This window comes from Vanessa tameamea, chromosome 15 (assembly GCF_037043105.1).
Source record: "Vanessa tameamea isolate UH-Manoa-2023 chromosome 15, ilVanTame1 primary haplotype, whole genome shotgun sequence".
Lineage (NCBI taxonomy): Eukaryota > Metazoa > Arthropoda > Insecta > Lepidoptera > Nymphalidae > Vanessa > Vanessa tameamea.
In genome coordinates, this window is record NC_087323.1 from 6,296,127 (window position 1) to 6,308,432 (window position 12,306).

Here is a 12,306-nt window from a genome sequence, read left to right on the forward strand (position 1 = left end):
ACTTTTTTTTTGGAATTATTAAAGTTACATTAAATTTTGTAACATCTCAATATATTTTTTTTTTATAAATGATTTGTTATAATAAAACTAAAAATAAAAATAGTTGTTAAATAGTTTTTAAATTTTAATTCAAATTATTTTTTGTTTGGCCTACTATTTTTCTTAATGGAAATATTATGATCATAGTTATCTTGGTTAGCGTTACATATATTTTTTTTCTCTACAATAATATAAATTAAACAGTTTATTTGTTTTTATATAAATTATTAATGTATTTAACACATTACAACTAACATTTTGTTACTCTTAAAATTAAAATGTTCGACACTGAGTATAACGTTAAGTTCTCACGTATTTTTAATACAGTTTTAAATAACAATACACATTTATTTTAATCTAAATATATCTTATAAAAAGCAATAACACATTTATTAACAATTATTATCTAAATTTAATTGGATTAGGTTAATTTGAATAGTTATTTAAACGCACTCGTGTGAAGTTCATTTCAACACATATAAGTATTTGTTTAATCGCATTTTAAATATTGTGTAACCTTGTTTGTTTGACCTAAACGAATTTGACTGGATTTGGAAAACTTGCATTTGCTTTTATATAGACAATTCCGATGAAAACGGGAATAAAGATAAATAAACAAATTTGACCTTGAATTGATGCAACGTCATCGGTCGAAATCTAAATAATCTCTGGATCATTATGGCGTTTTGGATGCTGGCGAAATTATTATGAGAACTTTGGAAGGTAAAGACGATATAAGTAGTTAAGTTGAATAGAGTTGTATTATGCATAAATGTATCGAGAACTGTTTGTAGTTGCATAATTTAGCAGGTTTGTTTATCTTTATTTCTCCTGCGATTGGTATATACTAGATATGGAAAGCGATATTTTCAAACCAGTCAAATTAGTTTAGTTAAGAGATTGCGTAGAACATTATAATAACCTTAAATTACATACTTCGAACTCACTTAGGTGTTGACATTTTTTTGTTTCAAATTCAATATTATAACGTATAAGAAGTTTAATCTTCTGGTTCTCTTGTTAATGTTATTTTAGAAGTATCTTTTTCAGAATTAGACAAAGGAAGAATTGCTTATATACTACAAATTGCTATTTGATCGGATGGCTTATTTGGAGTTGAGAAAAATCGATATTTTCACATCTGTAGTTCGCGATCATAAGGCGTAACGATACAATATGAATGTAATCTCAAATATTTAATTTGGACTCGTACCGTATAGCGTTCTTGTAAATTTAAAAAATCATTTATTTATATATTATATGCTTCTTCGAAAAGACGCAAAGAATTACAATTTGTTTTTATTCTGTAAGAATCTTGCATTATTTTAAAAAGTTCGTGTAAAGAAGTGTCAGTGTCAAAATTCTAAGTGAATTGTGTGAAGTTAGCCACACTATGGAAATATTTTATGATATTTAACTTCAATAATTTCTAACAAATCATTACTTGTATATTTTGACGATATATGGTGGTGTAAATGTATTTTATAATCTTAGTTTATACTAATGAAAGGATTAAATATATTTTTTATTTATTGTAAAATAATGTAAGTTTTGGTTGTAATTATTAGTGTAAGTTAGTTAACATTAATGTAATGAATTGGTTGCAATATCTGGGATTTTTACTTCAATATAAGTCAATTAAGATGGAGAAATAATTTTGTTTTTATTTCAATCTCGTCCTTAACATATTAGGAAAGTTTATTTTTTTATTATTCTATATTTTCGTCACTATACAGTCAATAAAAATATATAATATTATGCTATAAATGTTATATTTAATTTAAAATACCAATATGTCATAAACTACTTCGTTGCTATGGTTACGTGCTCTGTTTTTCAAACGACATGATTTTCCGTACGTTTTAATACATTTTTTAATTTAATTTATGATATGTATAGGTAGTTGGGCCACCTGATCGTAAGTGGTAACATAGACATATCCATTGGCGATGTAGTAAATATTTACCAGTAAACATACCTTACACTGCCAATGTGCCACCGAACTTGGAAACTAAGAAAAACTACGGAACACAACAATACTAAGTATTGTTGTTTGGCGGTGAGAAATGAAAGGGTGCTATCTACGCAGACGGGCATGCACAAACTCCTACCACCAAGTATAATATATAATTTAAGAACAATAATTATCGACTGATCACCTGTACGATTTAGTAGTAGGTACTGCATAGAACTCATGTACGTACGGTCAAATCCTTCGACTGGACATGTTAATATAATTCTTATCGATTAGCATTATTATAAAGATATATTATGTCAATTAATAGCAATTTTGGTGTTACTATCTACATTCTATTAGTTCTTTAATCTAGTGTTATAATTAAGTGTTTCTGTGTTTATTTTTTTCCAAAAATGCAAAGACAGTTATAATGTCTAAATACCCAGAAACTTAGAGGAGCTGAAGTATTTTTTAGACGGTTTACAGAGAAGTATTATTTTTTTGTTATTTTATTAGTAAGTAAACTAATAAATTTGTCTTCGCTGTTGCTTTTTCTGGATGACGTATAAAGTTAATTTTGAAGAATTATATTGAAATATTAAATACAGCAAAATACGATATCATATTACTTTTAATTTGAAGACATATTATATATCATATTTGTTCAGTTTCAATACCAGCACGATATGTTTACGGCTTATATATGAAGGATGATAAGTTTGATAAGTTCTGGAAGGTGTATTGGCAAAATTATCAAACAAACTTCATATAAAAGATTTTAAATCAACATGGTTATTTTTATTACTATAAGTATTTGAAATGGGCTATTTACCATGTTTTTTTTAATTTTTATTTAGTGGAGCTGGATATTTCGACATTATCTACGAATTTCTTGTTCACGAGACTATGTATAACTTCATATAAGTTGATACATTTTAGATGATAGAAATATATTGACCAATAATTATCATTCCTAACAAAGATTAGTGGCGAAAGATTTGTTTATTATAATGTCAAGCTTAACCAATGTAATAACAAGAATTTATAAAATAATATCCTACCTACATACGTATTACATATATTCTTATATATAATAAGTATATAGATGTAGATATAGTAGATATATTCGTGGTATAACACGACGTTCAAGCTCGTATAAGCGCTGCTTGGGTCAAATGGCGGGAAGTCACAGGTGTGGTCTGTGGCCGCAGAATACCGCCCAAGCTCAAACGGCAGATAGGCTCAACTTCACGTCACGGAGATGAAAATGCTGAGGTGGATGTGCTGCGTAACGCGGGCTGCCCGCATACGCAACTCGTAGGTACATCCGAGGTTGTCTCGGGGTCCGTGACGTAGCGGATAAGCTCCAAGAGCGTCGTCTGAGGTGGTATGACCATACCGCGCGTCGCCCAAATGACTATGCTGGGAGAAAGTGCCTTGATATGTTTGTACCTGGAACTAGGCCTCCTGGGTGCCCAAGGAAGCGATGGCTGGATGTCGTGTAGCAGGACGTGAGAGGCAAATGTACTTACACAGAATGACGCTAAAGACCGTGCAAAGTAGAGGCTTAGTCGGAAGGCAAACCCTGGCAATAGCTGGGTTTAATAAATGAGAAGAAGAAGATTCGTGGTTAGTAAAAATAATTGATATTACTATACCTACATACATATTATTAGATTTGTTTATTATAATGTCAAGCTTAACCAATGTAATAACAAGAATTTATAAAATAATATCCTACCTACATACGTATTACATATATTCTTATATATAATAAGTATATAGATGTAGATATAGTAGATATATTCGTGGTATAACACGACGTTCATATTACATACATATTATATATATAATATGTCTGGACACAAAATCTATTAAGTATTATTATTATTAATATCTTTAAAAGTACATTTAAAAAAATCACAGCACCACATGATTGTAGGTACACCCAAATGATATATTTGTATCGTAGGATGCTCAGGCTATAAAATAAAAATCGGATGGAGCGCGCCTAATTATACTGAAATTACCATTCACTTTTGATTTGTTTTTTTTTCCTATTAAAACTACAGACAAAGATGGCACCTACACATATTTCTTTTAAACCGGTCATTGATATATGTTGATTAATAACTAATTAATACTATTAATTTTAGGCACGCTAATATAATGAATGATTGATATGAATAAAAAGCACAGATGTCGGTGGGAAAACATAATTTATTTTATTATTTATGTACATGGTGTGTGTTCCAGCTTAAAAAATAATCACATTGCTCCAAAAACTATTCTGACACAAAAGCTAACTAACTTAACATCTATCAGCATATAGTGTGCGATATACATTTGTATCTTATAAAATATTACTAGCGTGATAATGACTTGATAGTGTTTTGTATGCACATCAGGCGCTTAAGACTGATTATTTCCTATCACTTTCGCAATTTATGAGGGCAAAGCTAGAAATCAGCTAGATGTCGCTCTTTCAAATGTCAGTGCAGGCCAAGAATGTATAAATTATTGTTGTATAAAAATGCCTTTGTAGCATAAATACTATTAAAATTGGCCGTATAAATATTTTTATTAGCTGACTTTAAGCTATCTAGCGCCCTTGTACGGTTCAAAATTTTCAAAACGGTTCCATAATATCATTTTCTAACTAGCCATAGCCAACTTCATACGCACACATTCCAAGACCATACTAACTACATTTATATACTTATAACACACAATAATAATTTTGAAATGAATAGTGCCGTTACAAAAATAGGTTGAAAACAATCGTTTCACTAATTACTGAGTAACGCAATCCTACATCAGTCTTATGTCTATTTTAAAACGATATTGAAAAATACATTTGATGAATAATGTCACACTGAAATTGAAACACCAAGATCGATATTAAATTTCACTCTTAACCTATTTGACTACATAAACTAAATACGCTTACTTTGATATACCACAGGGATTCGTTAATACTGACGAGTCACACTTGAAAACTTCAGAGATATGAAATAATATATGTTCTAAATATCATTGAACAACTTGTTATGTAAATTTAGAGATTTTGAACCGACCTCTCATGGTTAAATAGTACAATAATTCTACTTAATGTTATCACTAGCTCAATTAGGAAGAAACCGTCGCACAAATATATCATTGATTTTTTTATAAATTTTGTAGTTTAGTTAGATTTTTATAAAAAATTGAAATCAGTTTTTAATGATTGTTAATTTTTTAAAATTTTTAAAGTAAATTATTTTAAAGAAAAACTATTTTCGTTTACAATGTAATAATAACATAACTTGCATTAAAAATGTAATGGTTACAAAATATTCAAAACAGACAATATTATATCCCATCTCTGAACTTGCAATGTTGGCTTTCGGGAACAAAGCCGAGCTAACCTTCCATTATATACAAACAATAGGCACTGGAAACTAAAAATATGATGGGTATGTAAGATCTTAAGGTGAGGTCTGCTTAATTGTCGAGAAACTACGGTATGGCGGCTAAATCATTACAAGGTGCTTCGAATGCCTTATGTATCGAGGTTAAAGGCAAGCTATGCAAATGAAAGCTTCTTGAAAACAATTGATTCTTCCATTCAATTCCTTTATTTAACGTTATTTATAGCACAGACGGTTGATTAAGTTGATTGCCTTACATTATTATAATAAATAAGGCGCCAAAATACAAAACGCAACTTAGATTTTTTTTTCATAATTTAATATATAGATTTTATATTTTTTAATATCAAACAAAAGCGAGAATGCATTTAGTGATATGATATGATGAGTATACAATTATTGACAAAGATTTTAATATCATAATGTGTGCACGAAAATTCAAAGCCAATCTCTATAAAAGTAACCTTCAAGCCGTTCTATTCGGCCATTTTTTCTGTAAATACACGAGGCAATCTGTTGGAAACAAGCAACATAGTACTTATTGACCTCATTCTTCGATCTCTTCTGGATTCTCTGCTGTCAATAAGTTAGTGTTGTCATCTGCTTGTAGGTCGGAGGTTAACTTCTGAAACAAGGGTCTTTGATTATATATCTATCTAAACATTGATACATGCTCTTAGTATAGTACTAAAACCCCTATTTAATTATTTCAAGGTTTTTAGATAGTGATTTGTACTTGGAAAATTATAAATAATGTGTAAATTTAATCATGTTGAGATATTTTTCGTTTTCTGTGAAAAATGTTAATAATATTTTTTTATAAGAAAATTAATTTAGATGCGCGTGGATGACGATATCAGAAGCTTGGTAGTGTTTTTATCACTTTTAGTAATAACTCAGGGCCGTTTTTGATGAAAACTCAAATTGGATCATTCAATAGAAAAAATCTTTTACTGTAGCCCGAAAACGAAATCGTACAATCAGTCCAGCTCATAATGTTGTATGGGTCTTAATTTTCCTGATCTCGAAAGAGTTCAAAAATCAAAAATCAAAATACTCTTTATTGTACACCAGTAAAGATGCACAAGAGGCGGCCTTATCGCTAAAACAGCGATCTCTTCCAGGCAACCTTAAGGTAGAGGAAAGAAACAGATATAGAAAGAGGTAGGGGTGTACAAAGTAGATATAAACATAATATATAAATGCTTTACATTGAAATAATAATATATTCAAAATAATGTACAGTGCCTGATATCTAACATACATACATATATATATGTATCTAATTAGATACATATAAGATATTTAGAGTTCGTTCATATATAAAGTTTAAAAACACGCTTAAACAACAATAATTCTCTCCGTTTTATACAGATCAAATACAAAATTGAAATATTTGTGTACAAAAGTTAACAAATATCTTACCCCAATCTGTGCTGATGCTGTGGTAGTCCTCTTGCGGCGTCTCACAGCGAGCGCCAGAAGTAGCACTAAAACGACTGACGATAATGCCGCAACCAGTAACGGTAAAAGCAGATTATCTCCAGGAGAGTAGCCCTGTATATAGAAAAAAAGATTTGATTATTATAATACACATTAAATAATTATTACGAAATTATAATAGTGATTTTATGAACATTTGTAGGATTATATAAACTCTCTGTCAATATTACAATTACGCATGAGTAAATAAAAAAAAACAACGATAATTTTGATAGACGCAGTGACAATCATTGTTTAAACACTAGAAGTAAAGATAAACTTGTAACACCAAATTTTTGACCAAAGGGCAAAGTCAATACATCCCTTTGATAGATTATTCGATTCTATTACAAAATCTCACAGACCATTTTACATTTACCATTAAATTAAATTTATATTAAAAAATATTTTATAAATAAAGATTATATTTTTTTAGGGTATAGGTATTCAATGCAAAAATATAATATTCTACATATATAATTATTACATAATATACATGTTTGTTAAAAAAATAACTATTGAATTATTTGTGCGTTTTTAACGGTAGAATCTAAATATCGAACCAATTCAAAAGTGTTACTAACACAAAACAACTTAATAAAGAATATTTTAATTTTGTATTCTGATTCATAATAAATAATAAATTAACAATTATTATTATGTGTATAGGACTTTGAAAATGACAAATATTAAGTACAGACATATCTGTTTACTGAGATGTAACCGTAAGAGGTATATTATATAAATATTATTAATAGTCCACATATTTATTAAACGTACATTAATAAAATATATATATTTTTATTGAATATGTATCTTTTATATCAACGCAAAGCCCCACGAACTATGAATACTTACTTAGAAATATACTTGTATCTTTTTAATTTGACACCATAAGTACAATATAAATATTATAAATTGATATATCTTATGATAATTTTTCGAAAAACAGATCTATTTAAGAAGAGAACAGAAATAAAAATAAATTTCTAGATCCAGGCAGTCCAAAAAAAAAACATTAAGTAAATTAAAAATCATATCAGATTGAAATCTGAAATCCTTTTTTCATTATGTTCTTTATAAAATGATTATATTTATACACTTGAATACGGAAAACGTAGAAGTTCTAAAGTTATTTTTATTTAACTGTTCGAATGGTTTTAAGTTAAATATTTTAGTATAATAAATGTTATCTTTATACTCTAAGCTTGGTCTCATTAGCGGAATCTTAATGAGAATCTAAACGAATAAAGCGAAACGTATATATTAAATTCTACGTGTTTTCCATCATGGATATTTACAGAATCAAAAAAAAATGTGTTAGATTCTATGATAAACTGTTTTAATTATTATTTATATGATGATAGATAGATGCTCATGGAATCGTCGGTTGATTAATGACATTGGTTTTGTAAATCAATCAATGACGAAGAGGCCTTTTATTTTGTAAGAAAAAAGTCGATGAAATATGGATTTTAATAATATGCACATGAAATATTAAACCATTGTTGATATCATATGGAAGGAAAAGCGTGACGGATGTTAAGTAACCAAAAGGCAGTTTATATAATTACTTGTTTTTTTTTATTATATTTTTCTTATTATGTACTTCGATATTACGCAATATGATTTTAATATTTTTGAATATAAAAAGGGATAAATTAACATCTAGCTACCTTTAATATTTATGTTATTTGATTATTTATGAAAATTGAAAAGAATCATAAATTCAGGAAACTCTTCTTTCGTTTTCTACGTAATTTAATACATGTTTACTAACCGTTAGATAAATGAAAACAATTGTAATTTAAATATAGTGAAGTAATTTCGCATTATGAAATATAATTTGTATTACCCGGTTCTTGTCTTTAGAATTGGTTACGAGTTTATCGATCACGCAATTCACGCTCACGTAAATATAAACATTACATAAGTTAGCTAACTCGTAATCGTGCTCACCGTCCATTGGAAGTATGATGACGTATCGACGAATGGCCACTTCGCACCGTACCAGCCGCTGTCAGTCGCTTTCGAAACTGTTACTTCGTCTGAATCTGTTCCCGGCGCCACAGAGTCCGGCTTCAATGGCGGTAGAGAAAAAACTTCATCTTCTTCCAAAGATACTTTAAATTCTTCATCGTCATCTACTGATAAAAGTGTATCTTTCAGGTCCTTCATGATTGATTTTTCAGTTGTTTTTGCTAACTCTGTAGTCATAGGTGTCTGGGTGGTCGTTGATTTTGTAGTAATTAAAACGTCATCAAATAACTTTGGGTGCATAGTGATTGATTCTTCCGACGGCTTGAAGGAACGGGAATAATATTTAAAAACGTTTTGGATTGTGATAGGTTCGGGTGTTATCGTAGGTTTTATAATTATATCTTTTTCCCACGGCTTCATCGACATTGACATGTAATGGTCTAATAAGCGTACACTACCAGATGGTGTTCCTACTAAAGGAATTTCTTCATTATCCTCTGTTGGTATTGGTTGTATCGTTGTAGAAGAAGATGAAAATTTCCAAGATCTTAGAGCAGGCATAGTCCAAGGTGGTGTAGTAGCTCTTTCGCTAATAATCGTAGTTGGGATAGTTGTAGACGAAGTAGTAGTAGTTGATGTCGACGGTGCTGCACTCGTTTCTAATTTTGGCGTTATGGTTGATAAGATTTCAGCTGCAATTTTTAATTCCTTTTTTCGTGATTTTACGATCTCTCGCCCTGCCGGTGTTAATGGCGCTGAAGTCATAATTTCGTGGTGGTCGTGGTGAAGTCTTCGAGCATATAGTGCACCATTCAGAACATAAAGTGGAACAGATGCAAAAGCTAGTGCGATTATTATTCCGACTATTATTAACAGAATATATTTTAAAGCAGACTTTCTCCTTGAACGTCTTATATGAATAGAGGGACTATAATCACGGCCTTTGCCTTTCAATCCACTGTTATTGAGTATTTCTTCAGTTTGAGGCAATATAGTATATTGAAGACTGTTCTCACCGTGTCTCACCGTCTTGTACATGTTTGTAAGTCACAAAAAGAAACACTACGAAAAATATTTATTTTACGCGTAATCTAATCACATACTCGTTTTGTAACTAATGTGAAAAAACACCGTTTGGAAAACGTATCCGGGTAACGCGATTCATTAATGTTGTGGCCGGTCAGTCCTAGTCACGGGATGTCTTCGTACTTTGTGCAGCGTTGGTGGTTCTCTCCTTTTTTCAAGTGCGGGACGCATGCGCGACAACATTGAGCGACTGCGCGTTCCCCTTCTGTCTTTCCGCTGTCGACGGCTCAACGGCCTCAGCTTTGAGGTTATGACTTGGATGCCGGCTGCCATAAATTCTACATAGCACTCACGACAATAACAATAACATGAGAGACGATTCGTCTCATTAGCGACGTGACAATATTATGTCTACTGTCCTCGGGCAATTTAGATTGCGTTAAAAGAAAAGTATAAATAGCAGAAGCTCATTATAAAATTATTTCTATGAATAAATTATTTAATACAATACCTGTCTCATGGCAAAATCGTAGTAATTTTGTAACTTAGTCGACGTTGTGGGAATTTGTTTAATATTTCTCGAAATGATAAAAAATAAAGTATGTCTTAATTTAAAAATAAAAAAAATCTTGTGTAACTGGTTTGGAATATGGGCACGTTAATACTTTTAATTTCTATGATACAAAAAAACTATTCGAGCTATTTGTGAATAGCGTGTTGTTTCTTGATTTTATAACTTTAATTTTAATATTTTTCATATTTTAAAGAAAGTAAGCTCGAGTCACTATTCAAGGAGTTTAATATAAAATATGTGTCTTGTTGAAATTAGCACATATTTTATTTTAAAAAGCAAATAGATGACGACTATGATTCACTCGTAGCATCTTAAGGCTTCTTGCTATGAGTCAGGTTTCCCGCAATTCTATACCTTCTTATTTTTGTGGCGCCTGATTAATTTGAACACTTTGTGTTTGATAATTGAGCTGATGAAACATCAGATTTTTTAAATAATTATTATTATTAATAACTATTGCCTATATATTTGTAAACGATACTAGGTCGCTTTTTCACATTGTATAAATATATATTATAGCTAAATATACAAAAAGCATATTTACATTATATTTACAAATTTAAAATATACGACCTTGAAAGGATTCCTGTTTGTCAAAGTATTTATAGAACTGCCTAAAACACTTTGGGGTACCAAGATACCGAGGCTCTATTAACCTATACCACTGTATTATAGGCATGTTTACATAAAATTTTATTTCGTAAATAAAAAAAAATAATTATGATAGCAATTTGTGTCGTCTTTTTCTATCATGCCATTCAAACGTAAAGCTACTACCGGTTCGAAATGTCGACAGGAACCTGCATGGATCTCCTTATTTTAAGCTCATTTCTGTAAAATTAGCCGACAAGCGAAGCAAATAGGAAGGTTACGATTTAGCAGTCTTTGTTTACATACTATATAAGTATTACTGCTGGTAAGTTACTTATTTGTTTCGAGTAGTTATTAAAATGTATATGTTTAATTTTAGTTTTTGAAATTTATGTTGGTATATTACGTCCTCACATTATTATAAACAAAGGGTAGATACAGCGCCTGAAACATGATAGTTTTTTTTTTTTATGTTAGAGGTGGCAAACGAGCAGGAAGCTCACCTGATGGAAAGTGACTACCACCGCCCATGGACATCTGCAACACCGGGGGACTTGCAGGTGCGTTGCCGGTCTTTCAGGAAGGAGTACGCTCTTTTTTTGAAGGTTCCCAAGTCGTATCGGTTCGGAAAAACCGCCGGCGAAAGCTGGTTCCACACAGTGGTTGTGCGAGGCAGAAAATCTCTTAAAAATCGCGCTGTTGTGGATTTTCGGACATCTAGGTGGTGCGGGTGATATTTGGAATTTTGACGAGATGTCCGAAGGTGAAATTCAGCTGCCGGGATTAATTCGAACAATTCCTTGGAACATTCCCTGTGATAAATTCTGTAGAAGATGCAGAGCGATCCAACATCTCTACGCAAAGTCAAAGGATCAAGCAGATCGGAAAGGGCTTGATCGTCGATAATTCGAGCCGCTCTACGTTGGATACGGTCAAAAGTGAAGGAGCTGGTACTGGGGAGCACCCGCCCAGAGGTGAGAGCAGTACTCCATGTGTGGCCGAATTTGAAATGAAGCAACAAAAGCGAATATAAAATCATAACCAACGCAAATTCCCGGTAGCGCATGTAGCAATAAAGAATTTTTTAATACGTCATAAATTACCGATAAAATTGACAGCAATTTTGACGTTTTCACAAAAAGACGCGTCTTTTCGCACTACCGGGTAGGCTCATTCTACCTTTTGTTTTAAAATTTGAGAATACTACCTTAGTTTTCAGTTGAAAATTACTTTAAATATCACGCATA

General features: G+C 31.0%; 2 protein-coding genes across 3 annotated transcripts in view; one reads left to right on the plus strand and one right to left on the minus strand.

The window, feature by feature from the left end:
- Positions 1 to 12,306, plus strand: part of LOC113399155 (uncharacterized) — a 180,293-nt gene that overhangs the window by 26,052 nt on the left and 141,935 nt on the right. The window lies entirely within an intron of this gene.
- Positions 5,678 to 10,107, minus strand: LOC113399153 (mucin-2). 2 transcript variants are annotated; one of them, XM_026638225.2, is made up of 3 exons: positions 8,848 to 10,107; positions 6,832 to 6,963; positions 5,678 to 6,028 (listed from the first exon to the last, which is right to left on the minus strand). In XM_026638225.2, the coding sequence occupies exons 1-3, from the start codon at positions 9,904 to 9,906 to the stop codon at positions 5,954 to 5,956; spliced, it is 1,266 nt and encodes a 421-aa protein (XP_026494010.1). In that variant the 5' UTR covers positions 9,907 to 10,107; the 3' UTR covers positions 5,678 to 5,953. The 2 variants fall into 2 exon arrangements, with proteins under 2 accessions (XP_026494010.1, XP_026494009.1); XM_026638224.2 differs by having other exon boundaries at positions 5,678 to 6,031.

What these genes read in the sequence shown, in the direction of transcription:
- LOC113399153 (XM_026638224.2), bottom strand. Translation starts at nt 9,906, where the DNA reads ATGTACAAGACGGTGAGACACGGTGAGAACAGTCTTCAATATACTATA. An exon ending in CATCATACTTCCAATGGACG is followed by an intron (nt 6,964 to 8,847) that starts GTGAGCACGATT and finishes TTCTATATACAG; the next exon opens with GGCTACTCTCCTGGAGATAA. An exon ending in CAGCATCAGCACAGATTGGG is followed by an intron (nt 6,032 to 6,831) that starts GTAAGATATTTG and finishes CCCTTGTTTCAG; the next exon opens with AAGTTAACCTCCGACCTACA.